This window comes from Cinclus cinclus, chromosome 24 (genome assembly GCF_963662255.1).
Source record: "Cinclus cinclus chromosome 24, bCinCin1.1, whole genome shotgun sequence".
Taxonomy (NCBI): domain Eukaryota; kingdom Metazoa; phylum Chordata; class Aves; order Passeriformes; family Cinclidae; genus Cinclus; species Cinclus cinclus.
Window position 1 is genome coordinate 1,903,514 of NC_085069.1, and position 26,439 is coordinate 1,929,952.

General features: G+C 52.9%; 1 protein-coding gene across 1 annotated transcript in view; it reads right to left on the minus strand.

Moving 5' to 3' along the window:
* Positions 1-3,393: 3,393 nt before the first annotated feature.
* Positions 3,394-26,439, minus strand: part of LOC134053109 (proto-oncogene Wnt-3) — a 44,376-nt gene continuing 21,330 nt past the window's right edge. The window contains exons 2-4 of the mRNA XM_062507946.1: positions 13,609-13,850; positions 5,800-6,065; positions 3,394-3,873 (exon numbers count right to left, since the gene is read on the minus strand). Coding sequence (XP_062363930.1) covers positions 3,394-3,873; positions 5,800-6,065; positions 13,609-13,850 — 988 coding nt within the window. The remainder of the gene's footprint in view (positions 3,874-5,799; positions 6,066-13,608; positions 13,851-26,439) is intronic.

Here is a 26,439-nt window from a genome sequence, read left to right on the forward strand (position 1 = left end):
CTGCAGGGGGTGACCCATTCCAACCTCTATTCCAAGATCTCCATCTGAGATGTTTCCTGGAGGTGGCACAAGGAAAGGGCAGCACCTTCCCACCACCTGTGTGCTCTCCATGGCTCTTGGCAGAGTGGCTTTAGATGTATAATAAACACAGAATATTACTTTCAATGTAAGGGCAAAATTCTTCGCCCCCATCCTTACCCTGTTTCATCTTGAACTTTCCAGAAATGTGTCCCTGAAATGGAGGTATTGACCAGAGGCAGATTTGAAAGTGCTGGGATGAGTTTTGGGGGCATGGTGTAGGGTGGAGGAAGGTTTGGGGCAGGTGGGCAGACAGGGAGAACTTCACCCCCAGAGCTGTGAAGTCCAGAACCCTCCATGGATGGGCCAGGTTCTCTCCCACATGTCCGTAGTGGTGGCACCAACAGAGACATCTCGCCCACACACATGGATCCATTAGATGGCTTTGTGTGGAATTTGGGGATCAGGGCAAGAATACTGAGTGATTCTATATTTATTTTGCCATTCAGACAGGTACATTTGAGGCCAGTGCAGTGGAAAACCATGTGTGCTTAAAAGCATTGCTTATGTGAGGGGCATGCTGCAGAAACATCCACAGAATTATTAATGGACAGAAGAAGTTTTTATATGAGAAAATTGGGACTTTGGTCTGTCCAAAGCATTGGAAGGTGATTCAGAGACAGCCTGTGAGAACATGTGGGGAGCGGACAAAGTCTGAAGCCTGTTTTGATCCATTGCTTAATTTAATCTTGTGGCTCTGCACAACTCCCTGGCAGGAGGGGACAGCCAGGGGGGTCGGGCTCTGCTCCCAGGGAACAGGGACAGGAGGAGAGGGAACGGCCTCAGGCTGGGCCTGGGGAGGTTTAGATGGGATATTAGGGAAAATGTATTCAGGGAAGGTTGTCCAGCCCTGGCACAGCTGCCCAGGGCAGGGGTGGAGTTCCCATCCCTGGAGGGATTTAAAAGTGTGGATGTGGCACCCGGGGACAGGGGTCAGTGGTGACCTCGGAGTGCTGCGAATGGTTGGACTCGGTGATCTTAAAGGTCTTTTCCAACCCCAAAGGTTGAAAAATCTCAGTTGTGCACACTGTACCCTGGCACTCCGTGAATCAAAATCTCAGCATTCAGCTGTAAAATCTCTTCTTTTTGCCATCACTGTCTTGACTCCTTTAGCAGACACCCCTGCCCATGCCAGGGAATTGGAACTATGTGACCCTTAAAGTCCCTTCCAACCCAAACCATTCTGGGATTCCATGATTCCGTCGCTGTCCCTATCCATAAGCAGCTGGGTCATGACCCACTGCTCTTCAGCTGTTCAGCAGGACCCTCACAGCCAAACCACACAAGCTGGTAAGTGCATATTTTTGAATTTTTACCTTTTCTTTAATGATGTACCACAAAAAAATGGAAGTTGAAATATATTTTTCTCCAAATATATATATTTATATAATATATAATCTTAGTTAACTCAAGTATGTACATTGTATAATAAATAATGCTTATAAAAAGAGAAATTTTCTGAATATAAAATAAAAAAAAATCGACCTCTACAACTTTATACAAAACTTTGGATACAGCAGATTGATGGAAAAAGATCTTCCATTCAGTGCTAGAATACCTGGCTACAGTAAAATAATTACAAGGCAATAAATGTTCTATTTAATATTAAATACCTTTTCTTGATTAAAAAACAAACAAACAAAGGGATTTTGTTTAAAGTCGGGTACTGGGAGTCTTTCCAGACATGGGATTTAATATATACTTTAAATAGATGCAGATCAGAGCACGGCATAGCTCCAGCTGGGGGAGGCTTTTGGAACTCTCTAGGATTTTAATTTTCGGGAGCAAAGGCTCCTCTGGAGGGTCTGGAGCTCATCCTGACAGTGCATGGGAGGGACCTGGGGTTCTGCTCTGCCTGAGGGCCCTCCCGTGCTCTCTGCCAGGTCTCTCTCACCCCTTTATTGCTCTGTGCAGCTCTAGAGGCTGCTCATTCCCAGGAAAAGGGAGAGGGGAGCAGCTGCCACAGCCAGAGTGGCCACAATTCCCTGGAATTCACTGACTGGGGTGTGTTTGAACGTGGCTGTTGGTCCTGGAGCCCACCAGGACAGAGGGAGTGATTATTTTTTAATTTCACGGGTCAGTACTCCTGGAGAAGGTAAACCCAGGGAGAGGGGATGTGCTCAGGGATGTGGGATGGCTTGGGGAGCAGGTGGGGGACAAACACTGGTTCTGCTGCACTGGCATGGGCCATGGGATGTGGAGGGGCCCAAATCCCTGCTCGTGGCACAGAGCCTCCATGCTTGGGGGCCCTCCTGGATGATTGCTGACAGCTCAATAAATCCCATAGGAGGGGAAGGGTCCGCCTGGCATTGTGCTGTGGGACCACAGCTGTCTGGTGGGAACGCTGACAAGGAGGCTGGGACAGAAATTTCCTCTCTCCCTGCAATCTCTCATGTTCAGAGCTGGTGCAGCAGCTCATCTGGCAGGTAACCCGTCCCCAGAGAGATCCCTGAGCTCCCTCTGGGATGTAAAGTCATGTTAGGGAATGCTTAGTCAATAGGTACTGCCCTGATCCTTACATTCCTCTCCTGGGCAGCTGCATGGTGAGGAGGTGGCTGGGATGATGCTGTCCCCTGTACGAGGTGGCAGCAGTGCCCTGTGTCCTGCTCTTGCCCTGGGCCAGGTGCCAGAGGGTCAGCTCTGGGCTGTGCCTTCCTGACATCCTCCTTGAGAGATCATGGGAGATGTGGGGCTGTGGGGAGCAGAGAGGGCAGAGAGGAGGGGGAAGGAGAGACCACCCGTGTGCTCTGTTTGTGTCCCCAGACGGGTTTGGTTCTCCAGCATCACCTCGAGCTGGGCCGGTGTGGGGGCTCCTTTCTCTCCCCATCACATCTGCTGAGACCAGGACACAGCAGCTGGGGGAGCTTTCACTGTGAAAAATCCATTTCCACCTGAGCCCCCGTGTTGGTGTCTGCAGGGGCTGGACCTGTGGTGCAGGACAGAGTTGGGAGCTTGGGAGCTGCTGTGGCAGCAGCTCTGCCTGGTGTGGCTGTGCCTCGCTGGGACTCAGCTGTCCCTGGGGTCCCCAGGCATCCTGTCCTGTCCCTGCCCTCCCTGTCCTGTCCCCGCTCTCCAGGGCATCCTGTCCTGTCCCTGCCCTCTCCAGGCATCCTGCCCTGCCCGAGGGATCAGCAGTCACACCTCTTGTGGGTGAGGTGCCCAGAGCCTTCTCCGTGCCCCGGGCGCGGCTGTGTGCCCTGGCCGGGGCCATCAGGAGTTCTGTGCCATCCTCTGCAGTGTGGGGCTGCCCACGGGGCTGACGGACCCCTGGGCCCTGCTCTGCAGCACCCTCCACCGCCGGAGACCCACCTGCGCTTACTTGCAGGTGTGGACATCGTAGACCCGTGTGCACTCCTGGCAGCTCACGTAGCAGCACCAGTGGAAGATGCAGTGACATTTCTCCTTGCGTTTCTCAGTCCGGGTGTTGTGGCCCCGCCCGCAGCACAGGAGGTCGCAGCCATCGATGCCGTGGGAGGTGACGTTGCACGTTCTGTCCCTGGTCCCAAAGGAGCCCGTCTCCGGGTTGGGCTCACAGAAATTGGGGGAGTTCTCGTAGTAGACCAGGTCCCGCTCTGTCGGCGGTTTGAAAAGCGCGTACTTGGCCCTGAGAGTTTCTACCCAGCCCCGGGACTCCCGGTGCTTTTCCACCACCATCTCCGAGGCGCTGTCGTATTTATCCTTCAGGTAGTCCCCGATGGCCCGGAAATCGGGCTGGGCCCACCAGCAGGTCTTGACCTCGCAGCTCCCCGAGAGCCCGTGGCACTTGCACTTGAGGTGCATGTGGTCCAGGATGGTCTGTCCGGGGGAAAACAGAGTCAGCAGCAGCAGGTGGAACGCAGGGTTTGCTTCCCATCACCCGCCCGAGCCACCTGGGATTAAATGTCTGATCTAAGCTTGCTCTGGGAAGCCTCGCCTTGAGTTTTAGGAGCAGTTTTGGGCACCACAATATAAAAAAGGCATTAAGCCACTAGAGAGTGTCCAGAGGAGGCCACAGGGGTCTGGAGGGGCCTTATGAGGGCACTTGGTTCGCTCAGCTGGAGGAGACTGAGGTTGGACCTCATTGAGGTCTTCAGCATCCTCATGAGGAGCAGTGGACAGAATTGATCTCTTCACTCTCGTGACCAGTGACAGGACCTGAGGGAATGGCTGGAGCTGTGCAGGGGAGATTTAGGTTGGGTATCAGGGAAAGGTTCTTCCCCCAGAGGGTGCTGGGCACTGCCCAGGCTCCCCAGCAAATGGTCCCAGCCCTGAGGCTGCCAGAGCTCCAGGAGTGTTTAAACAGCACTGCCAGGGATGCCCAGGGTGGGATTGCTGGGGTATCTGTGCAGGGCCAGGAGCTGGATTTGACGATCCTTGTGGGTCCCTTCCAGCCCAGAATATTCTCTGGTTCTATGATTTTGTAAGCATGGGCTGGTTGGAGATGCTGGGGTGCTTTAAAGATCTCCAGAGATGTCACACAACAGAAGCACATCTGAGGTGGGCAGCTGCTCTGATCATCCACCCCATCCAATCCAATCCAATCCAATCCAATCCAATCCAATCCAATCCAATCCAATCCAATCCAATCCAATCCAGTCTAATTTATTCCAAACCAGTCTAACCTGATCCAAATGTTTGATCCTTCTGTGGGGGTCCTTCCTGTCCTATGTGTGTGGACAGTCAGACACCAGAGAAGCTGAGGACTGGAGATGTTTCTGAGCCTTGTGGATGGAGACTGATCCCTGTCCTTTCCTTGCTAATGACCCTTGCTAATGACTCCAATTTAGGTCCCAACTTCAACAGTTTGTACTAAAAAGTGTGTGAAATTTGGAGTCTACAGACAGGACTCTTCACCAAAATCTCTTTTGTGGGGAAAAGAATAATCACTGATTTTGAATAAAATTACTGGAGTTTGGTGGGGGATTTTTGTACTGGAGGCTGTCAGGCTTCTGTCCTTCCACCTCTACCTCCTGTGGTGTGCAAAACCCTTATCAGTGTTAGTTTCAAGCACTGTTGGAAAAGTCCCACTGGGTTTGCAAATCACCCAGGCAAACAGAGGCCCAGGTACTTGCTGACTGCAGGAATGGAATGGAATGGAATGGAATGGAATGGAATGGAATGGAATGGAATGGAATGGAATGGAATGGAATGGAATGGAAATGAATGGAATGGAATGGAATGGAATGGAATGGAATGGAATGGAATGGAATGGAATGGAATGGAATATTCCAGTTAGATGAGGCTGTGACTGTCAAGGAATCATTGGGTGGGATAATGTTATAACGGGGAACAGGGAGGAAGGAGGCACTGGGAAGAAAATCCTCTTCATCCAGTGCTGACCTGGGGTTGGGTTTCTACACATGGCCTTGGAAGGTGCTCAGGATACCCAGAGAAGTTGTGGCAGCCCCACCCCTGGCAGTATGCAAGGCCAGGTTGGATGGGCCTTGGAGCAACCTGGGATAGTGGAAGGTGTCCCTGCCCATGCCAGGGGTGTGGAACAAAATGGGCTTTAAGGTCCCATCAACCCAAAGCACTCTTGAATTCTGTTTGCATTGGAATCAAGGAATATTTTAGCTTTTAACCTCATATATCTGTTTGGAGGGAAAGGAAACGTGGTGCCCTGGAAAATAATCCTAGAAAGTTGCTGCCTGGGAATTCCTGTGGTCCCACTCCATCAGGAGGAGCTGCACTGGGCCATCCATGCAGGACTGGACACTCAGCCTGTCCCTGCTGGGCACTCACCGTCCGGCCAGCCTCGTTGTTGTGCCTGTTCATGGCAGAGCGCGCGTCCGGCCGGTTCTCCCGCGCGTCTGCGAATTCCCGGGACACCAGCACCCCGAAATCGGCGTCCTCGCTGCACCCCCCCCATTTCCAGCCGTCCCCCGGGGGTCCCTTGTGGTGGGAATCACAGCCACAGATGGTGGAGGTGCCCTCGGCGCAGGAGCGGGTGACAGCAAAGGCCACCCCGGCCGAGGCGATGGCGTGGACGAAGGCAGATTCTCGTGTGGCTGTGGAGACAAGAGCCCGGTCAGTTCGACTCTGGCATTTTCCTTCCCAACCTTCCCCAGCAGCACCTTAACCTCATGGAAAAGCAAGAAGTTATTTTGTTAATTTGTTAATGAAAGTTTCCTGCAGCAGGAGCTGCCAGCATTGCCCTTGGGCAGAAGGAGGTGGGACAGGGGTGTGACTCCAACTCTGGGGGTCACACTTGCCGGAGTTCCCAAATACAGGATCCAGGATTTGATCCAGCATGGGTGCTCGGGGGTGAACAAGGCATCAGTAGCAGCTTGAGGGGCCTCAGGAGAGAGTTACTGGAGTAATTCTTGGTGTGGAAATCAGAGAGGGGCTTCATGCTAGGGGTTAGAAATGGAGAAGCTCATTGACCTGGGGAAAGGTTTCAGATGATGCAGGACACCCTGTGGGACACCAGGCGTTTGACCCTTGGTCTGAGTTACTGCACTGGCTCAGGCTGTCCCAAGTACAGTCTCAGAAACAACTTTCTCCCTGGGGACACCTTTTGGCTCATAGCTCTGCACAAGTGCAGCTTCCCGGGCAGTGACACTGGGGTGCTTCAGCCCATCTATAAGGATGGAGACTTTAGGTCTCCAAATGCAGAACAGATGTTGGGGTCAATCCAACCTTGTGCTGATGTGAAGGAGGCTGGGAGGGACTGGAGGCCTGAGCTCAGGGGCTGTGGTGCTTGGGCTGGAGGGCTCTGACTGCCTCGTGGGTCTAGTGTGATCAGATCATTGGAACAGTCATCAGCAGATGTGGGATGAAGCCAGAAATTTCTGCTGAGAACATCACCTTGGAGCCAGTCCCCTCCTTCCAGAACAGGAGCCATGAACCATCTCAGCTGTCCCCTGCATCCCTGCCCTGCTCCTGCCAGGGGTCTGCAGGTCCCTCTCCCCAGCCTCAGTCTCTCTGCAGAGGTGGGTCTGGCTCCCAAAAGCCAGGTTTCCCAAGCTGATCTGATGCCAGCCGGAGCAGGCTCTCTGGGGAGGTGGCTGTGGGTGGGTGCCAGCTGTGGGAATGTGCAGCCCTGCCCGGGGAACTCCCAAATAGGATCTCCAACCCGGGCTGCTCAGTCCTGGCTGTGCCAGCAGCACCCCGCAGAGCTTTTCATCTCCTTTTAGTTCAAACTCTTCCCTCCTTGCCCTTCCCATCTGCGATGAGCCGGCAGGGATCCAACCTCTACCTAGCAGGGTTTTCCTCGGGAGTCTTTTCACCAGCTGCCTGTATTGGGACCACTGGGAGCTGTGGGCACCGGTTGCAGGTCCCTGCTCCAAGTGAGGTGTTTCAGCCTGACAAAGGCTCTTTGGGTGGCCCGTGATCCAAAGCAGAACAGATTAGAGGAGCCAGCGAGCCCGCCTGGTCCAGCCCAGGACAGGGCACGAGTGGCTCTCGGGCGCGATGTGGCTGCGCTTTCCCTGGTGGGTGTGGATGGCCTGGGGAGCAGGGTCACCGTGGGGCTGGCACCGAGCTGGGGCTGCCAGTGCCTGCCAGGCAGGGCCGTGATGGACACGGCTGGACACGATGGACACGGCTGGACACGATGGACACGGCTGGACATGACGGACACGGCTGGACATGATGGACACGGCTGGACATGACAGACACGGCTGGACATGAGGGACATGGCTGGACACGATGGACACGGCTGGACACGATGGACACGGCTGGACATGATGGACACAGCTGGACACGACGGACACGGCTGGACATGATGGACACGGCTCCCACAGCTGCCCCGTGTACTCCGTGCCCCCCATGTCCCTCATGTCCCCCATGTCCTCCATCTCCCCGTACCCTCATGTTCCCCGTGTCCCCCCTGTCCCCGTGTCCCCCGCACGGTGCCGGGGTAGGGGGGAGCGAGCTGCGAGCAAACCCCTCGCCTTGAAATTCTCGCCTGGGTCTGGGCGAGGAGCTGGGAGAATTTCCCAGAGATGAAATGCGGGAGCAGCGTTCCCAGAACCAGGGGAGGGGCTGGCGAGGGAGGATTAGAGCCGCCTTGACAGTGCACCACTGCGACTGTCTCCCAGCCGGGCCCGTTACCTGCTGGGACACTCAATTTGCCATTGTTCCCGCGGTGTCACACTGTATTACCAGCATAATGCGGAATGTTTCCGCCGGCCAGCGTACCCACGGCACAGAGCACTGGCATTCCCCAGGAGCACCTCGTAGCAACGGGGCAATGTTCCCCTGTCCTGCCGTCACCCTCCAATCCCGCCAGCCCGGCTGGGAAATCCCTATTGATGGCGCTCCCCAGCCCCCCAGAATGGCTAAAGGGCGTGTGAATGCGGCAGCGATTTGAAACGACTGCGGCGCTGCGATGGTATCGCTCGCCCTGCCTCACAGTAGGGGAGGAAGCTTAGCTCTTTCTCATCGGTATAAGCTTATTTTTCTCTCTCCCTCTCTCCCTTCCCTCCCCCTCCCTTTAAGCTGCTGAGTTTATATCAAGCCGGCCCCTGATCCCACACACCCCTGTTTAGATGCAAATGACTGCGGGTGTCGTGGCTGAGAAAAGCCGTGGGTTATCGTGGTGCCTTTTCACAGCTCGTGTCAGGGGCTTAGCCGAGCTCTCGGGGACCCCGAAGGCAGCGCGGGCCCAGCTGCTCCCCTGCACCTGCCCCGGCACGGGATGCGCTGCCCGGCCCGGAGCGCTCAGCCCCGCCGGGCTTGGGGATGCTCGGGAGCAAATTCCCGGAGAATGGGCGGCGTCTCCCTGGAGCAGGAGAGGAGCAAGGACAGCCCGGGCTGAGGTGACAGGAGCGCAAGGACTGGGGGGGAAAGGTGTGACCTTGCAAAGGCTCCTGCCAAGCTCCGGCAGATCCAGCCCTGGCTGCGGCTCCGAGACCCCTTCCCCATGCCAGGAATCGCTCTCCAGATTCCTGTGGGACCTTCCTGCCTCGGGAACTCACACTCAGCTCTGTCTGGTGCCAACTTGCACAGAAATCATGGATTTCATCTCTAGCCCAGAGAAGGGCGATTGCTTCCCCCCAGAGCAACGTGTGGTTGCTGGCTCAGCCCTGGCTCTGGGCAGGACTTGGCTGGAAGAGCCATTGGCTTTAGATAAGAACTGACCTTATTTTACAAAGAAAAGGGAAAGGAGGGAGGGGGAAAGCAGGTTTTTCTTCCCTCCTTATCCCAGACTGCACACCTGCAGTATAAATCATCTTGGGGAATCTGCTTGTTAAAACATGATCTTACACCACATTCAGGGATTGGGTTTTTGGGGTTTTTTAAGGTTTTTTTCATGGCCTGGTTTAGAAAATAAGACATGGCAAAAGAAAACATAGAATCATAGAACTACAGAACAGTTTGAGTTGGGAGGGACCTTAAAGCCCACCCAGTGCCATGGCAGGGACATCTTCCACTGTCCCAGGTTGCCCCAGGCCCTGTCCAGCCTGGCCTTGGACACTTCCAGGGATCCAGGGGCAGCCACTGATTCTCTGGGCACCCTGTGCCAGGGCCTCCCCACCCTCACAGGGAACAATTCCTTCCCAATATCCCATCCATCCCTGCCCTCTGGCAGTGGGAAGCCATTCCCCCTTGTCCTTTCACTGGTAGATTCTTGTTCCAAGTCTCTCTCCAGCTCTCCTGGATCCCTTTCAGGCACTGGAAAGGGCTCTAAGGTCTCCCTGAAGCTTTCTCCTCCCCAGGCGAACACCCCCAGCTCTCCCAGCCTGTCCTTCCTTGCAGGAAGTTCATCAGTGGCCTTAGGGCAGCTACAGCAGCCAAAACCTTGGGAGGCTGAATCTGGGGTGGGAAATGTGGAGAAACCCGGGTGGGTGAGGACAGAGCCTCGCCAAGGCTGTTGTTCAGCAGCTCCCAAGTGGGTTCAGTGCCCTGGGGTTTCCCTGAGCTGCCTTTGGTGTTCTTTGCCCTGCCAGGGGCTGCAGGAGGAGAGGTTGGAACTGTGGGTGACACTGGGGGTAGAAGTGATGTGGAGATGAGAGGGGAAGCTGTGGGAAGACCTGGAGGCAGGAATCCCTTGGGTATTTCAGGGAGGGCAGCCCTGTGCTCCCACACTGGCACAGGTGCTCAAAGCCTGGAGGATGTGCCCGAAAGGAGCAGCCCAGGAAGGCTCAGACACATGGGCCATGGCAGGGTCTGCTCAGCTGAGCCCTCCCACACGGTTCTGCTCTGCAGACTGAGCTCTCCTTCAGTGGAAAGGACCGTGGTTAACATGTTTGCAGCTCCTTTAAAATGAAATTATTCTCAGTTTCTTTGCAGGCTCTATTAGAAATTATTTTCGATGCTGTTGTAGTGAGAACTGCACCTTTGAATGTTTTATCAAAATAGCCTCAACCTACCTGAGGGAGCAGCAGCTGAGGTTAACCAATAAATATTGAGGGGGTGGATTTCATCCAGGTGTTTGTCAGAGGTGAAACCCTGACCCTTTGTTGGCCAAATGCAGTGTGTGAGCTGTGACAGGGATTGCCTTGGTCTGGGTTTTGGTTTTGGTTTGTGGGGCTGCACCCTTGGGTGTGCTGGAAGTCAGGAAAAAGGGAACATGGCAAGGGCTGCCATGGTGGCCACAGGATCCAGATAATGGGCTCAAAACTCTTGGTGGTTTTTTTGAGCATCTAAACGGCTCCAAGACAGCTGGAGAGGGACTTGGAACAAGGGCCTGGAGGAACAGGACACAGGGAATGGCTTCCCATGGCCAGAGAACAGGGTTAGGTGGGATATTGGGAAGGAATTGTTCCCTGTGAGGTTGGTGAGACCCTGGCTCAGGTTTTCCAGAGAATCTGTGGCTGCCCCTGTATCCCTGGAAATGTCCAAGGCCAGGCTGGATGAGGCTTGGAGCCACCAGGGACAGTGGAAGGTGTCCCTGCCCATGGCAGGGGTGGCACTGGGTGGGCTTTGTCCAACCCAAACCGGTCTGGGACTCTCGTTGCTGCATCTGAAGAAGATGCTGAGTTGGATGAGATGATCTTTAAAAGGTCCCTTCCAACTCAGACTATTCCATGATTCTCTGAAGGCCCAGGAGTGTCCAGCAGCCCTTGTCAGTGATGAGCAGGGCTGGTCCCACACTTCTCACAGTTCTGTCACCAACCTTCTCTCTTCCCTCAGCTGAGGAAGCCGTGGCTGGAAAGGCTCTGGTTTTCTCTGTGACTTATCTGCTGCAGACTCTGGGAATCTCAAAGGTTCCCTGTGTTACTCACTGCCATACAATGACACCAGTCCCATCCTCAGTCCACTCATTAATTTTGAAGGCAGCAGGGAAAAGACATGAGCACAGTTCAAAAATGTGAATAATACCCATGATCAGATGGGCTGGGCTTTGATGTGTCCTTCTTTGCAGATGATGCTGTTTATTTTTAACTGCTCCACTTTCAGGTTAGTGAGACACCAGGATAAATACACTCTGGGAGCCTGGCAGTGCTGTCTGGAGATGTGTCACGGTGGGATTGGGAAAGCTGAATTTCCAACATGCTCACTCATTTTTCTCCATCTGTCAGAAGTTTCAGAGCTCTGGGTGATATTTTACCTTGTCAGCTCGGGGTGTGTGGAGATGCTGAGGCAAGTCCACACATGAGGCTTTGCTTGAGTCCCTGCAGCCAAAAATATCTTAAAATATTCTCCATATATTCAAAGTTCAGTTTGCTCATTACGGGGAGGATGGTTCAAATCTAATCTTGAAGTGCTTTCCCGCTGACAGAAATGGTGCTGAGAGATTTTCAGTGTCTCAATGCTTGAACAGTTCTTTCATAACGTGTTTAGAATTTTTATGACAGTTTTCTAATGACCATTTTTAAAGAAAATTAAAACTTTCTGATCTTTTAAGTGCTGAAATTTAGGAAAGGCTTTTATTAGGCAGCAAATTGGAGTGTGTTGAGCCCTGCTGACAAGTTATTTAGTAGTAAATACAGCAGTTACCCCAAAATATACCCTGGCACAACAGAGGGGAAATGAATGTCATGGTGCCTATTAGTGCTCTAATAAGACTTTACAGTCCTGGCTCCTGCAAAGAATCCCACATTAACACAAAGGAATGATTTTCACTGAAATACTCGACTGACATTTCAGGGATCTGAAATGATATCTACCCTTACTGGGAGGCTGAAACTTTAAAAAATGATATCATGAACTGTTTCTTTGGAGAATATTGGGGCTTTGTAAGAAAGATTCACCAGAAGTCCTGCATTCTCCAGGGGACTGTTGGGAAATGGTCCAAAGTCCTGCTCTCACCCCAATTTCTCCAGTTTCTTGAAGTCTGTACCACCATAAAATTCCCATTTCCAAAGCATCACTGGAAACAATAATTTATGTTTAATAAAGAGATTTTGGGCTGCAGGGACCCAGTGATGTCAACACCCAGGAAGATGAGGGGGAAATGGTTTTGGTTGTGTTTATGAAGCTGTGAAATTAAGATATTACCTGTGGATGTCCCTTGTACTGAATGTGGCACAGAATGAACATAATCCCACAGGACAGGGCAGAGAAACTGGAGATTTTTATCCTCTGGGAGTTTTGAATCCACGACTTGGTCCAATGCCTTTTAATCTGGGGTCTGGGACATCTGAGATGTGGGACATCTTATCATGGAGCTGTGCCAGGGGAGGGTCAGGCTGGATCTCAGGGAAAGGTTCTTCCCCCAGAGGGTGCTGGGCACTGCCCAGGCTCCCCAGGGAATGGTCCCAGACCCGAGGCTGCCAGAGCTCCAGGAGTGTTTGGACAGCCCTGCCAGGGATGCACAGGGTGGGATTGTTGGGGTGACAGGAGCTGCACTGGAAGATTCTTGTGGATCCCTTCAAACTCAGGGAATTTTGTGATTCTATGCTATTCCACTCCAGCACCTCCTTCCAGGCTGTTTTGGGGCTCTTTCTCACTTTTTCCAGTGTAATGCCTCATGGTTTCACTGGGAATCCCAGTTTTATGATGCCTCATCAATGCTCCAGAGGGCCTGATCTGTGCCAGTGGGTCTAGAAAAGTTGCATTTCAGGAGTAGGAGATGAAGAGGAGTTTGGAGAGAAGAGAGGGAAAACGAATTTATAAGCTCTCCTTGTTCCCTTCTTTTTGGGCTCATTTGTGAAAAGATTCATTGAACTAAGCCTGATCAAGACCATGGATTTCAGCCATGGTTCCTCGCTGGTGGGGAAACCTGAGCCCGTGGACCTTCTGGGGTGGGCAGTTTGTGCTTCAGTGGCTCTGCTTGATCCCAGAGAGCTCAACCACATCCCCTCTGCTTGGCTCTTCCCACGGGTCTGCTGGACCCAGTTTGGAAATGTTGCATGACCTGGACAGGGAGGTGGAGCCATGATTCCAGAACATGTGAGAGTGCTTGGGTCTAAACCTTCCTGTACTTTATATCCTCCCTGGCCCTTCTGAGCTCCTGGGATGGGAACAGACCTTTCCCTCATTACCCCTTGTGATGGAAAACAGCAAAAACTTGGAAAAAAATGAAATCGGACAAATCAGGGTTAAAAGCCGGCACGTCAGACCCTTTTCCTGATGTGTTCCCAGCAGGACAATCCTGGTGTATCCCAGAGCCCGTTGGAGCTGTGCCAGCTCTGCCCCAGCCCGGCTGTCCCCAGGGGTTACCTTTGTCCAGGACGGGCCCGAAGATGGCCAGGCTGTCATCGATGGTGGTGCAGTTCCAGCGGCGACCCCGGAACTGGTGCTGGCACTCCTGGATGCCCAGCTTCACCCCCTCGGCCACGCTGGGCATGATCTCGATGTAGTTGCGGCAGAAGCGGAGCTGCTTCGGGACCAGGCCGGGGATGGAGCCGCACAGGATGGGCTGGGACCCCAGGGAGCTGTACTGCTGGCCCAGGGCGAGGGACCTGCAGGGACAGGGGACAGGGGACAGCGTCAGGGCTGGGGAACAGCCCCATGCCTGGTCACGCCCTGTCCTGGTGCCACTAATAACCCCAGCCCTGCCCCCACCATCCCCAGGGCAGTTAGGTGAGCCAAGACTTCAGGGGGACGAAGTTGTGAAACCCAGGGATGTCCAGAGAGAACAGAACTGCTGCTGCTGGCACTGCTGTGAGGAGGGCTGTCACAGCTGGGGACACCCCGGGCCTTTGTGGCACACAGGGACTCAGCTCTGCGTGGAGCCATCCCAGGTACTCCACAGCACCTGAGAGCTCCCCAAGGGGCTGGAGGATCTGCCAGGACCTGCCAGGGACTGGACCCAGAGCAGCAACACCTGTGTTGGGCTTTGCCCTTTTCTGACCATGAGATGGGGCAACTGAGAGGTGTGAGACAATACAGATGTTATAATTCACACCATCACAATCAGAAGCCAACTATTTCCTAATCGCAATACGTTATAAGCATCTCTTGGCCTATCAGCTTTTGTCACATCATGCTGTAAAGTGCCTTAAAGCCAGTCATCTAAAATCACTCCTCACAGGTTCTATTGCAATGCATCTTTCACAATTCTATTTCTCCAAAGTATCTAGTCTTATTTGCAAGGCCATCCTTTGAAACTTTTTTCTAGCTCCATTTCTCTCTCAACAACATCTGTCCTATTCCATGGTATTTCTAAGTCAGCATTTCTTATCTCCAGGTTTGCATACAGATGCAAACTGTGTGAGCCTTCTGTCAGGCCCTGAGAACTCTCTACCAATCCATTTCCCATATACCTGGAGCCTGGGGAATTACCTGGGGTCTCTCATCTGTCAGGAGAACTGACATGAGAGCTTCTCAGCTGTGGCCAAGGTGGAAAGGGCCCTGTCCAGTGGCAAGTTCACCAGCAGAGGGATCAGCATTCCTGGACAGGGGCTACTCTGGGGTCAGATGTGTCAGTGCCACTGCTCCAGGCTGGCTGGACAGCTGGGCAGGTGGCCCTGGCAGAGACTGAACCACCACAGCTCCACCTGGATGGACACCAGGCTTAAGGAGCAGCTGTGAGCTGGGGAAGGTGCGAGGCAGATTTGAGAGGATCCTTTCTACTGCTCCAAGGAACTGCCAGTGGCCCCAGCATCAAAACTGTGGGAACAGTTGGTCAAAATGCTTATTTGGCCAGAAATTGGCACTGAAGGGTGAAAACATATTCCTAAAGAAGCACTGAGACACCTGGTATTGCATGCAACAGGGACAACCTGGCCCAGGCTCCAGCGCAGCCTGAGGTGTCCCTGCAGAAGGTGAGTTCAGAAGTGTGTGAGCAGCAATTCTGTGCCAGAGTGACCACCATGAACTCAGAGTAGAGACCTCACTGTGCAGGTACCAATGTGGGTAAATAAGGAGTTTTGACTCAGTGTGTTCTCAGCCCATGGAGGGATTGTTGGGGCATCCTGAGCAGGGCCAGGAGTTGGCCTGGATGAACCTTGTTGAGTCCCTTCCAACCCAGGGAATGTTGTGATCTCATGGTTTGCCCCTCCAGCACCTCCTTCCAGGGTGTTTTGGGGCCCTTGCCCCATGATCTTACAGGGAATCCCAATTTTATGGTGCCTCATCAACGTTCTAGTGCCTGATCCGTGCCAGATTTCCAGCTCAGGAGATTCTCTGCTCCTTTGATTCCATTTCTCTTGTGCTGGGAGTCCAGGTGCAAGGGCTGAGCTGAGGCCCCAGCAGTGCTGAGCAGCAGGGAAGGATCTCGTCCCTCCCTCTCCTGCTGTCCCTCGGGCAGCCCTGGTGACTGTGCTGCGATGTCCCAGGGCTGCTCCACAGTCAGGTTTTGGTCCAGCAGCACACCCAGGTCTTGCTCTGCACTCTTTGCTGTCTGGGCCCAGCCTTTGAAGGTGCACAGGGTTGTTTCTTTCCAGGTAGTTTTTCCACATGTCCCTTGGCTGGAGTTCATCCCGTTCCTGTCTGTCCTCTGAAGCACATTCCAACCACCTCTGGTACCAACCTTTTCTCCCACTGCATTCCTGTTTCTCCCTCGAGCACCTGGAGACTGGGTGGGAATAAAACAATCATTTGTAGTCCTTGGTTAATCTGGGCTGGGAGAGCAGGGCCAGTTTCCATGTTACATTTGCTTTCTCAGGGCTTTGTCCTTCCATAATTTGATCTCCTCCAAGGACATGATGCCAAGAGATGCCAAGATCTCCAAGAGGTGCCACTGCTTTATGGGACATCTGGGTGACTGTCCTTACCCAGAGCTGCTCTTCCAGGCTGGAGTCTCAGGCTGGATGCTGAGCTGGCATCAGTTGGTTGATTTAATTACACATGAATGATTTTAAGGATGTAAAGGGAACCCCAGGGTACCTGCTCAGGAGAAACATATCTGCTGGAGACACTGAATGAGAGGACCTGTCTCCCACTCCTGCCCCAGTGCTGTCTTCTGTCACAGTTCCTGCTTCCTGTTTCTCCTGCCCCTCTCTGCCCCCTGAGGCACCTGCCTGAAGCTTCACATCTCCCACCCTTGGATGGGACACCCGGAGGCAGCCAGATGTGGCTGGGAGGCAGCAGCACAACGGGCAGTGTACTGGGGCTGGCTCCCAGAGCTGCTCTGTGCTTCCAGCTCCCTCCCATCCCATGGGATGGAGGCTCAGCACTGCTGGGATGAGTCCTGAGCTCCAAGGAACAGACTCTGCCCCAGAGATGCAGTGAACAGGCAGCACTTTCTCTCAATTTTCATTTTTCTTCTCGTGTCAATGAACCTGTGTTTTCCCCACTGCAACTTAGTGATAAAAACTTAGTTATAAAAAACTTCATTCTTCTTGTCCCATCACCCAGACCTCCCCAGGAGTGCTGGGAAGACACAGAAATCAGGAGCTGTGGCTGAGGGGCCCCATGGACCAATGGTTTCCCTATAGAGTGGCTGAGATGTGAAGATGAAACAAAACCTCTTTGAAATCCAGATCTGGGATCCCAGGTGTAAATCTTGTGTCTTACACAAGACATTAAAATCTCAATCACAGGAGTTAAATCTAAATCACAAGAGCTCATGGGGATGAAGGAAGAACATAAGGAGAGGAAGTGCTACAGGGTGAATTTGAGAGATGGAGGACAAGCACAATTTTTAAGGTACAAACACAACTCCAAGGCTGGCACCTGCAGGACTGACAGACCCCAATTCCCTTTCTTGCTCTCAGTGTCCCTCCTGGCTGCCTGAGGCCACACTGCTCTGGCTGCCATGGTGTGAAGGATGTGCACAGAAGAGTTGGCTTTGTGTCTGCGGGAGAGTAGGGCTTGGCACGAGGAGCACGAGAATCCCTTTACTCTTCCTCTGCTTCATCCCTCCAGTCTCTCAGGATTCCTGGCACTCTGTCAGGCCAGGGCTCCCTTTGTTCCCCCGATGATGCCAGGCACAGCAGGGCTGTGGATCCAGCAGCCATGAGCTGACTCTGTGCTCCCCATGCTCTGGGATGAGCTCCTGAAGCCCTGGCAGTGAATGGTTTTGTGCAGCTCCTCCTTCTGTTGCTGCTCGTGGGTGAATCCTTCCATCCATGGAGAGGTGACTCTGTCTTCCCACTCCTCCAGCACCTGTGGAAAGTGCTGTGCCCACACCCATCTTCATCCTCCCTGCAGAGCTGGTCAGAAATTCATCTTCCATTTGGTTGGAAAGGCACCTGGTACCCAGAGAGATAAGACCCAGTAGTGTTTGGAAATAGCAGGATTTGGCCAGGTCAGAACTGTTCCTGGACACGTGAAAAGCAGCATTTTGGGCAGGTTTCCTGCCAGGGAGTTCAAAAGGTTCTGGGACATTTCTTCCTCCCTGGAGGCTGCAGTGCTTGGAGCACTCAGGACTGGACTCACTGTGTGCCACAGGCTGCTCAAACCAGCTGGGATTTACCAGCCAAAGCAAACCCTGGCGAGCTGCTCCTCCATGGAACAGGGCTCCAAAACCCTCTGGAGGTGATGCCCTGCTTGGCTGCTGCCCTCCAGGAAAGCAGCTCCTTGGGAAGGTGTTTGTCTGTCCTCTGTTGCGTGTGCAGGGTGAGGTCTGGACTGGCCCTTGGGGTGTGCTCACCCAAAGTGAGTTTTACAGTTTCATGATAAAATATAAGCAAAGGGCCAGGAGGGGATGCTGCATCCTGGGGAGCCATCTGCTGGGGTCACCCCTTTCTCTTTATTCTGCAATCCCATAATGTGTTGCTGTCTGTAATGAGTACAGGGAGCTCTTGGAGTCCTGGAGATGGACAGGAATTTGCTCAGTCCTGGGTAATACTGACATTTGTGTGAGGCATGTGCCCCAGCCTCCAGTGAGCTCCAGTGTGGGTAGCTCCAATGAAGCTCTTTGAAACCACGACCACAGAATCCCAGAGTGGTTTGGGTTGAAATGAACCTTAAAGCCCATCCAGTCCCACCCCCTGCCATGGGCAGGGACACCTTCCACTGTCCCAGGTTGCTCCAAGCCCTGTCCAGCCTGGCCTGGGACACTTCCAGGGATCCAGGGGCAGCCACAGCTTCCCTGGACAGGAGCTGTTTCCTCCCACAGCAGCTCAGGTCCCTGCAGCACAGAGTTACAAGGCAAACATTGTCCTGCTTGGCTCTCTGACATCCATCAGTTCTTCAGATTGATCCCTGAGGTTCTTACAAAGCACTGGGAAAGCTGGGAACCAGCAGGAAAAACCAGCTCACAGCTGGGACTTTTTTTGCCACCTGCTGCCTTTGGGAAAGCTTGCCTCTGCCTGGAGGGGGATTTATTGTACAGTTTTGAGATGTTGTTTTTTTGTTGTTTTTTTTTTTTGTATTTTTCCCATTCTGGTCCATGTTTCTGCTTCAAGCAGTGGCAGTGATGCATCCTGGCAGTGCTGGCCTGGGGACAGACAGAGTGTTGGGAGCAGCAGTTTCCATCCTGGCTCTTTCTCTGTCTCACACCTGCTGTAACATTCACCTACTTTAATTCTGGTACTGTGCTGACTGCAGCCCTTTGTGAGCAGGGGAACACATAAAACCTTGGGTTTGCCTGAAGATCAAGAGCAGCAGCAGGAAAAGTTTTGCAAGTCAAAGCATGAAATGGATGTTCACATCTGAGCATGGAAATGTCAGGTCTTGACAGAATGTGGAGAACAGACAAAAACCGACAGAATTCCAATGAGGAGAGGGACTGGATATCAGTTTTTCACTTAGGAATTGCCCTCTGAGCAGGTCTGGAGGTTTGAGCTTTTCCACAGAGGGGGCACTTGTGTCACCACAGACTTCCCACCCAACTCTGCAGTCCTTGGGGTCAATAAAACAGATCAAAATTTCATTTTTCAAAAGGATGTTCAGCTGCCTGAGCATTAGAGGCTGATGGCCCAGCCAAGGGTGAGTGCCAGGGCAGGAATCGGAGGTGGGGTTTTAATGTTTAATTGTCCTGGGAAGTCTCCATAGATTTTACATCCCAGTGTGACCCCTTGAACCAGGGAGCTCTTTTTCCAGTTGGTGTGTTTGAAAATAACCTCATTAAAGAGTGTGCAGGAATTGTATGATCTGAGCATTCAGCACCCACAGCGCCAGATTCTGTCCCATGAAACTTCTCCCATAATGTAGTCACTAAGGGCCATAATCCTTTGAAAAGGAAAAAGTCCATCTAGAAATCACTCCTTGACCTGTGGCTGCTTGGAAACAATTTAATCATCACTCTGAGAGCTCTCCTCAGCTCAGGGTATTTAAATTCCTCCGGGTCCTGGATGATTTTTTTTTATTGTCCGTGCACACAATGCTCTCCAGTGCTGCAGGGAGACATTCCCGGGATGCTGCCAAGACCAGGGATGGTTGCCCCATGTTGTTCAGGGGCACACAGCACCACCTGGTCAGAAATTTGGCAACCTGCTTCATTTGCAGAGAATTATTGGTTGTTTGCAACAGGAGAGCAGGAGGAAGCACACGGTGAGGTGATCCTGTTCACAACACAAGGGTTGGACACTGTGCCCAGCTGTGGTCCCAGGGTGAGGGACAGGAGCTACTGATGCACCTCCCGTGGTTTTGTTGTGAGGGAGAAGAGGGATGATGGCCCAGGTGTGGCTAAAAAATGAATGTTACAAAGAAATGCAGCAGAGAGGCAGCTCCAGGAAGAGGAAGTAGAGGAAGAGGCTGCTGCTGTTTTGTTTTAGCCTCTAATCAACACCAATGTTGAAGCAGCTGCTGAAACATATCCCAGGCTAAATCTGCACAGAGAAAATTGTTTAGTAAAAACGAGATTGTTTTCTTGTTGTTAAGAAAAAGATTCTTTTCTTGTTGTTAAGAAAAAGATTCTTTTCTTGTTGTCTGCCTGCTCTGCAGGGAGCATCTCTGTCCCTGTGACCTGTCCCCCCAGCACTGCAGGTACAGGGGCAGCAAAGCTCAGCAAAGCCAGGTTTACAGGGGATAGAGCATGACCGAGGGAGCCCCTGGTGAGGTGCCCTAGTTCAGGGGCTCTCCAGGTGGGGCAGTGCAGCACTGTGTCACTCAGGAAGGAATTTTTAGGAGCTCTCTGTGTGTCCTGCAGGAGTTGATGCTGCAGATGATTCACTCTGGGCTCTCCTGGGCTTGCTGTGAGTGCTTCCCATCCTCTCCATCCCCTGTGTGCCCTGGGAATGGTGGCAAATAATGAAATATCTTCTGCAAGAAGTGGAGGGGTTGAAGAACTGTCAGGTCCCAGAGAGTGACTTGTCACCTTCTGATGTTCAGTGGGAAACTGGAGCTGGGAGAGCCTGGGCTGCAGGAACCAGCCCAGCCCTGGGACCTGCTGGTAGGGACAGAGCAGGACAAGCTCACTGTGCAGTCAGGTCTGGGTGCTGGGAGTGACCACTGCACCTCGGGGAGGAAAAGGGGTTTGTGAGCAACGCTGGTGTCACAAAAATTGCCTCAAGGTTGCCTGAGACTGGCAGGGCAAGCAGATAAGAAGAGATCAGGAGTGGGCAAGCAGCAAGGGGAGCTGGAGTGTGGGATCTGTGGGATCAGCTCCTGGGTGTGCCTGGCTGCAGGGCTGGGTGCCAGGCTCACTGCAGAGTCGGGGCAGGCAGCTTGCTCTGCCACCCTCAGCTGGGCATTTGCAGCTGCCAGAGGTGGTTTGGGGCTTTCTGGAAAGCTCCCACTAAACTGTCTGCTCAGATCTGCTGGAAAAATCAAGGAGTGAGGCCAGCCCAGAGGCCCTGAGCTGAGCAGTGATGATGGCCCCAGAGGTCCATCCCTGGGGCTGAGGCCAGGAATGTCCAGGCCAACCTCGGGGAGCAGAGACCAACCTCCCCTGATGTCCCCTGGGTGAGGATCCCCCTCCTGTCCCCTGGGGGATCAACGAGCCCTGCTGCCCACTGGCACAGGATACTGAGTCCTGCAGAGACACTGCCCCAGGGAGCTGAAGGGACAACGAGGGGAGAGATGGAGGGGTGGGGGGATGGAGGAATGGAGGGATGGAGGGATGGAGGGATGGAGAGATGGAGAGATGGAGAGATGGAGGAATGGAGGGATGGAGGGATGGAGAGATGGAGAGATGGAGAGATGGAGAGATGGAGGAATGGAGGGATGGAGGGATGGAGAGATGGAGAGATGGAGGAATGGAGGGATGGAGGGATGGAGGGATGGAGGGATGGAGGGAGGCAGGAAGAAGCTCTCCCTGTGGACACACTGGACAGACTGGCAGAGGATGGATTATTTTCACCCTGAGTGTTGAATCCCAAGGAGACTGAATGGGAAGGAGGTTCAGGGGTGCAGTGATGCAGCAGAAAGGGAAAGCCAGAGAGCAGAAAAAGAAGTTCCAGGGTGAGGCTCATGGAATCATCAAGGAGGGTGTTAGGAGGAGGCTGCCCTGCTCAATGTGAGTGTTTGCACTCAAGGAATAATAACCAGCATTTCATGTATTTCTTATTCTGCTCTATCAATCATTTTAAAAAATTGCCAAAGGACACTGAGTAATGACAGATCATCCTCCCAAAGAGGAGCATCTGGTTGTGCTTTATCTTCTTCCTGCACTCTAAAAAAAGTCACTGTTGTCTGTGGGATGGGGTTTCCCTGTTTCCCTTTAAAAATGCACTCAGATCCTTCAGATTTAATGGAACTTAGTGGCAAAGAGGGACACGGGGAGAACACCACTCAAACCCCAAGCATTTGTTCAGGGCTTGTATCATCAGGTGGTTTCTCAATTGAAAGTAGGAGTTCACATGTGGCTGGGATAGATTTTTGCATCTAAACCCCAAATGTGTTTTCTTCAATCTCCCAGTGACCCACCCAATAATTGGTGTCACTTTTGCCATCTCCAAGTACTGAGTGCTGCTGACAATCACTGCTGCTCACGTAGCAGGAAGGTGCAAAAAACCCCAAAATCCAACTGCTGGGCTGAGTCTCACATGTTGAGCAGCCCCAGGATCCTCCTGCACTGAGCACATTTGGGTGGGGATGAACACAGGGCACGATGAGATGAATTCAGCCTGGCTGAATCCCACCTGTGCCAAGGACATGCAAAGAAAGGAGATGCCCAGGGGTGGGACAGTAATTCTGGGGCAGGGCTATCTCCTAAAGCTGCTGCCAAGCACGGAGCCTTTGGGAACCACGGGTTCTCCCCACTGAAGGCTGCTCTGCTCTGCCTGTGGGGTGAGGGTTCTTGTTCATACTCATGTTCTCTCTCTTGGGTTCAGGACCCATCTTCTGTAAGGAGAACTGATTTTCTGCTCCTCCAAAATCTCCATCGAGATCACCCCCAAATTTGGGACTGGCCCTTGGCAAGCACTGGGTTGTGTGGCTCCTGGACTAGGTGAACCATTCCCGGGGTCTGGGCAAAGCAAAAAGTGCTCTGGGAATCCCTGTGCTCTGAAAGAGGCAGGAAGGGAGACCCTGGAATTCTTGGAGCTCAGCACCCTGGAATCCCACTCTGCCAGGTCCTGGAGCAGGCAGTGCCTAAAATCCATCAGGACAGAGGGAGGCTGAGCTCTCTCTCAAAGGCTTGGGGAGTTTTGGGGTTTAGAAGAAGAGCAAATGCAGAAAAGGATGTGAAGGTGTGGAGCTGCAAGGGGTGTGTTCATCACTATGGTGAATGTGATTCATCTCTCCCAGGGTTAAACCCCCTCAAATTTGCTGCTGTTTCTGGTCCCACAGCCATTTCTGATCCACAAAAATCCAAACCCACCAGCTCTCCATGCCCAAGAAGTGTCCCCTCCATGTGGCTGTGCTGAGCAAGGCCCACTGCAGCTTCCCCAGGCAGACCTACCCTGCACCACACAGCCCCAGCCTTGCCCCACTCACAGGTTTTCTAAAGCTTTGATTAAATTATGTAAATTTTTGGGGGGACATTTGTTTCCTCTCACAATCTTCACTCAGAGCTCTATGAGTGAATGGGCTGAGTTTGAGCCCAAATCAATTTGAACTCTCTCATCATCAACTCCAGGCTGGGTCAGTGTGGGCTCAGCACATGCAGGGAAGTCACTGGTGTTGGTGGCACCATTCTGGGAATGCTGCATCCAGAAGGTTGTCTAGTAAAGGGACATAGTCCAGGAGATGTGACCATGTGCTCAGGGTTGAGTGGCTGAGGGGTCCAAGGAGAGGAGGAAGAGCTGGGCAGGGTCAGTGGGCAGGAAAGGAGGCTGAAGGGGTCCAACAACAGCCCATAACCACCTGTGGGACAGTTCCTGATGTTGCAGAGCCAAACTCTTTCTGGGGCTCCCAGATGATGGGAAACAACTGGAACAGCAGCCTGGAAATTTAGGTTGGGCATTCAGAAAAATTCCCTTTCCAGATGCTCAGCAAAGAAGGGGGATCTCATCCATGGGGGTTTGGGTTGGACACAGCCCCTGCTGCCCTGGGGTGGTGCTGGGGATGTCTCTGCCTCAGGGGAGGTTGGACTACAGACCCTAAGGGTCCTTTTCCAGCAGCACTGCTGTGACCTGGTGTAAAGGGATTTTGGGGAAGAAGGGGCAGCAGCCGGCCCTTGGTAGCAGGAGCATCACCTCAGGCAGCCTGGCACTGAGGAGGAGCAGGATGGGGGACACAGCTCCTGGGAGAAGAGTGGAGGCTGCAGCCCCTGTCCCTCAGCAGACACAGACAGGAGCTGATGGGTAACTCAGAAATAATCCCAGCACAATCCTCCTGTGGGTCACACCTGCCTGTGCCCCGTGTTCTCTGCCAAGAACTGCATTTCAGGAGGGAAAAAACAGTCCCGCACATCTTGTGTGCTCTGAGAGGCTGTAGTTGGCTCCTGACACCTGAGAGAAGCATCTTCCTTCAGACAGGACCATGGAAAATCCACATGCAGCTCTGAAATGGCCAAACGCTTGAGTTAAGTGTGGCTGAATGCCAGTGACACCATTTGAGTGCTGCTCCTGCCTGGCAGGGACTGTGAGGTCTGTGGGCCCTGGGAGGGATCAGTGCTACCAGAGAAGTCGAAGTTCTTCGATGTGGAAGATTTTAGAGAAATGCAGATATTGCCAATGCAAACAGGTGCAGACCAAGGACAGAAGAGTCTCAGTGAGGTGAAGTTTGTTGAGGGGATGAAATGGGTGCTAGGATGTGTTGGGTGCATCAGGGTTTCAGAGAACACAGATTTCTGTAGCTTTCCTCCTAAGCTAACCCTGAGCTGAAGGCACCTCCTGTCCCCTCTGTCACTGGGCAGGGTTCACTTCTCCCCTTTAAATTCCAGGTGCTGCAACCCAGAGAAAGTTCCCAAGGAGCTGGCGGAGAGAAGGAGGCACCGAGGAGGCTCAGGTGCTCTGCTCCATGTGGAGTTATTGCAGAGAGGAGATGACACACTCCAGGAAAGCTCCTCTGACCCCACAGAGAATTAGGGAAGGACTTCTCAGATTAGGTCAGCTGAACCTGCCCCTGGGTCTTGGACAGTGCAGTGCATGTGGGCTTTAACTGGGTGAAGGATGACCAAAGACTGACCCCCAGAAGGTTTGTGGTGAGATTTTTGCCCCATGAACTGAAACAAATCTTGTTTTATTCCATTTTTCCCCTTGCCTCCTTTTTCCCTGTAGACGTGGCATGAGCTGTTCTCCTGTGTGTGCACCCAGCACCCAGCAACCACCAACCATCACCCACACCTGTGCTGCCATTATTTTGTAGTTTTACAAAATAATGAAGGTGCAGGTGGCAGCTGGGCTGCAATAAATGAAAAGAGGGTGTTTCACAGGACCCAGGTGCTCCCCTGACACTGACTCTGGGGTTTGGGGTTGTTGAGTCAGAGTTCTGATGATTTGGGAAGTCAAAGGGGTTTTTGCTTTGATCCAAGGAGATCACAGAACCACAGGATGGTTTGGCTTGGAAGGTACCTTAAAGATCATCTCATTCCACCCCTGTGCCATGGGAAACGATGTCACCCACAAGACGTGGTCACTCAGGGCCCCATCCAGGCTGTCCTTGAACACTGCCAGGGATGGAGCGCCCAGGTGCCATTCCTGACCCCATTGGTTGGGTGGGGAATGCTTGGCAGGAGGGTCCAAAGGGAGGAGAGATGGAGCTGCAGGTCTGAGTCCTTCTGAGAGGGTGAATTGTCACCCCGACCTTGCTGCATCAAATCTCCTCTGGGTGGAAATCAGCTGAGCTTGGCTGAAGAAATGTAAAACCCCCAGAGAACACCTGGACTGCAGAGTCCATCTCTTGGTATGGAATTGTTTTTGGGACATGGGAAGCTCAGAAATTCCTTTAGAAAGGGCAGGGGGAATGGAGGATGCCAAAGGATCAAGTCGTTCAGGAGTGCTCTCCTGGTGGTGTGCGTGTGCTCTGGGGGAAGCAGGAACCTCTCTTCTCCCCCAGCACCAGGGCAGGATGAGCTGAGGGAGAAGTGACCAGCTCCAAGTTGAGCTGCCAGCCAGAAAAAGCCATTGTGACCCCTGGCACTGAGCAAAGCCCAGGAAATGCTGACAGAGGGCCCTGGGGAGGGGTCTGGGGGTGTGAGCCACAGCCTGGGCACAGATGCCACCTCTCTGAGAGCAGGCAGGACATGTCCCAGCCCTGGAGCTGGTGCAGGCTCAGGCTCTGCCACCTGCAATGGCATCTCCAGGAGAATGCAGCCACCCTCCACATTCAGCAAAGGTAAATGAGACACCCAGGGGGCAGGAGGACAGGATGTGTTTATGAAATTTGATGTTTATGAAATTGGATTCCTCAGTGCTGGGATTTGCCTACAGCTTCCCTCCTGGACATGCTCAGGATGGTTTTGTCCTTCTCTTTCCTTCGTGGAGCTCTGGCTGGGCTGTGCTGTCTCAGCCAGGCAGGAGCTCAGATGCTGCAGCCACTGCTGCAGGAACTGGAGTGGTTTAAGCCTCCTCCTTGTTGTAAATGGGATGTTAAACATGGGAAGGGGACAAAGGAGCAATAGCAGTGAGCTGAGGCAGTGGCTTATGCTGACAGTTTGATCAGTCTATTGGAAAGGCTTCTGAGAGATTATTTAGTTACAGTGAGAAGAAGGGGAAGATTAAGACTTTCTGTCCAGCAGAAGAGGGCAGGACAATAGCTGGTGAGTGGGAATTCAGACCAGGGGAGTGCAAAAGCACAAATCTCAAAGCAAAAGACCAATGCCCAACACTTGTTGCGGATTCTCTTACACTGAGTGTCTTCAAATCCAGCCTGTGCTTTTCTGAAAAGAGCTGC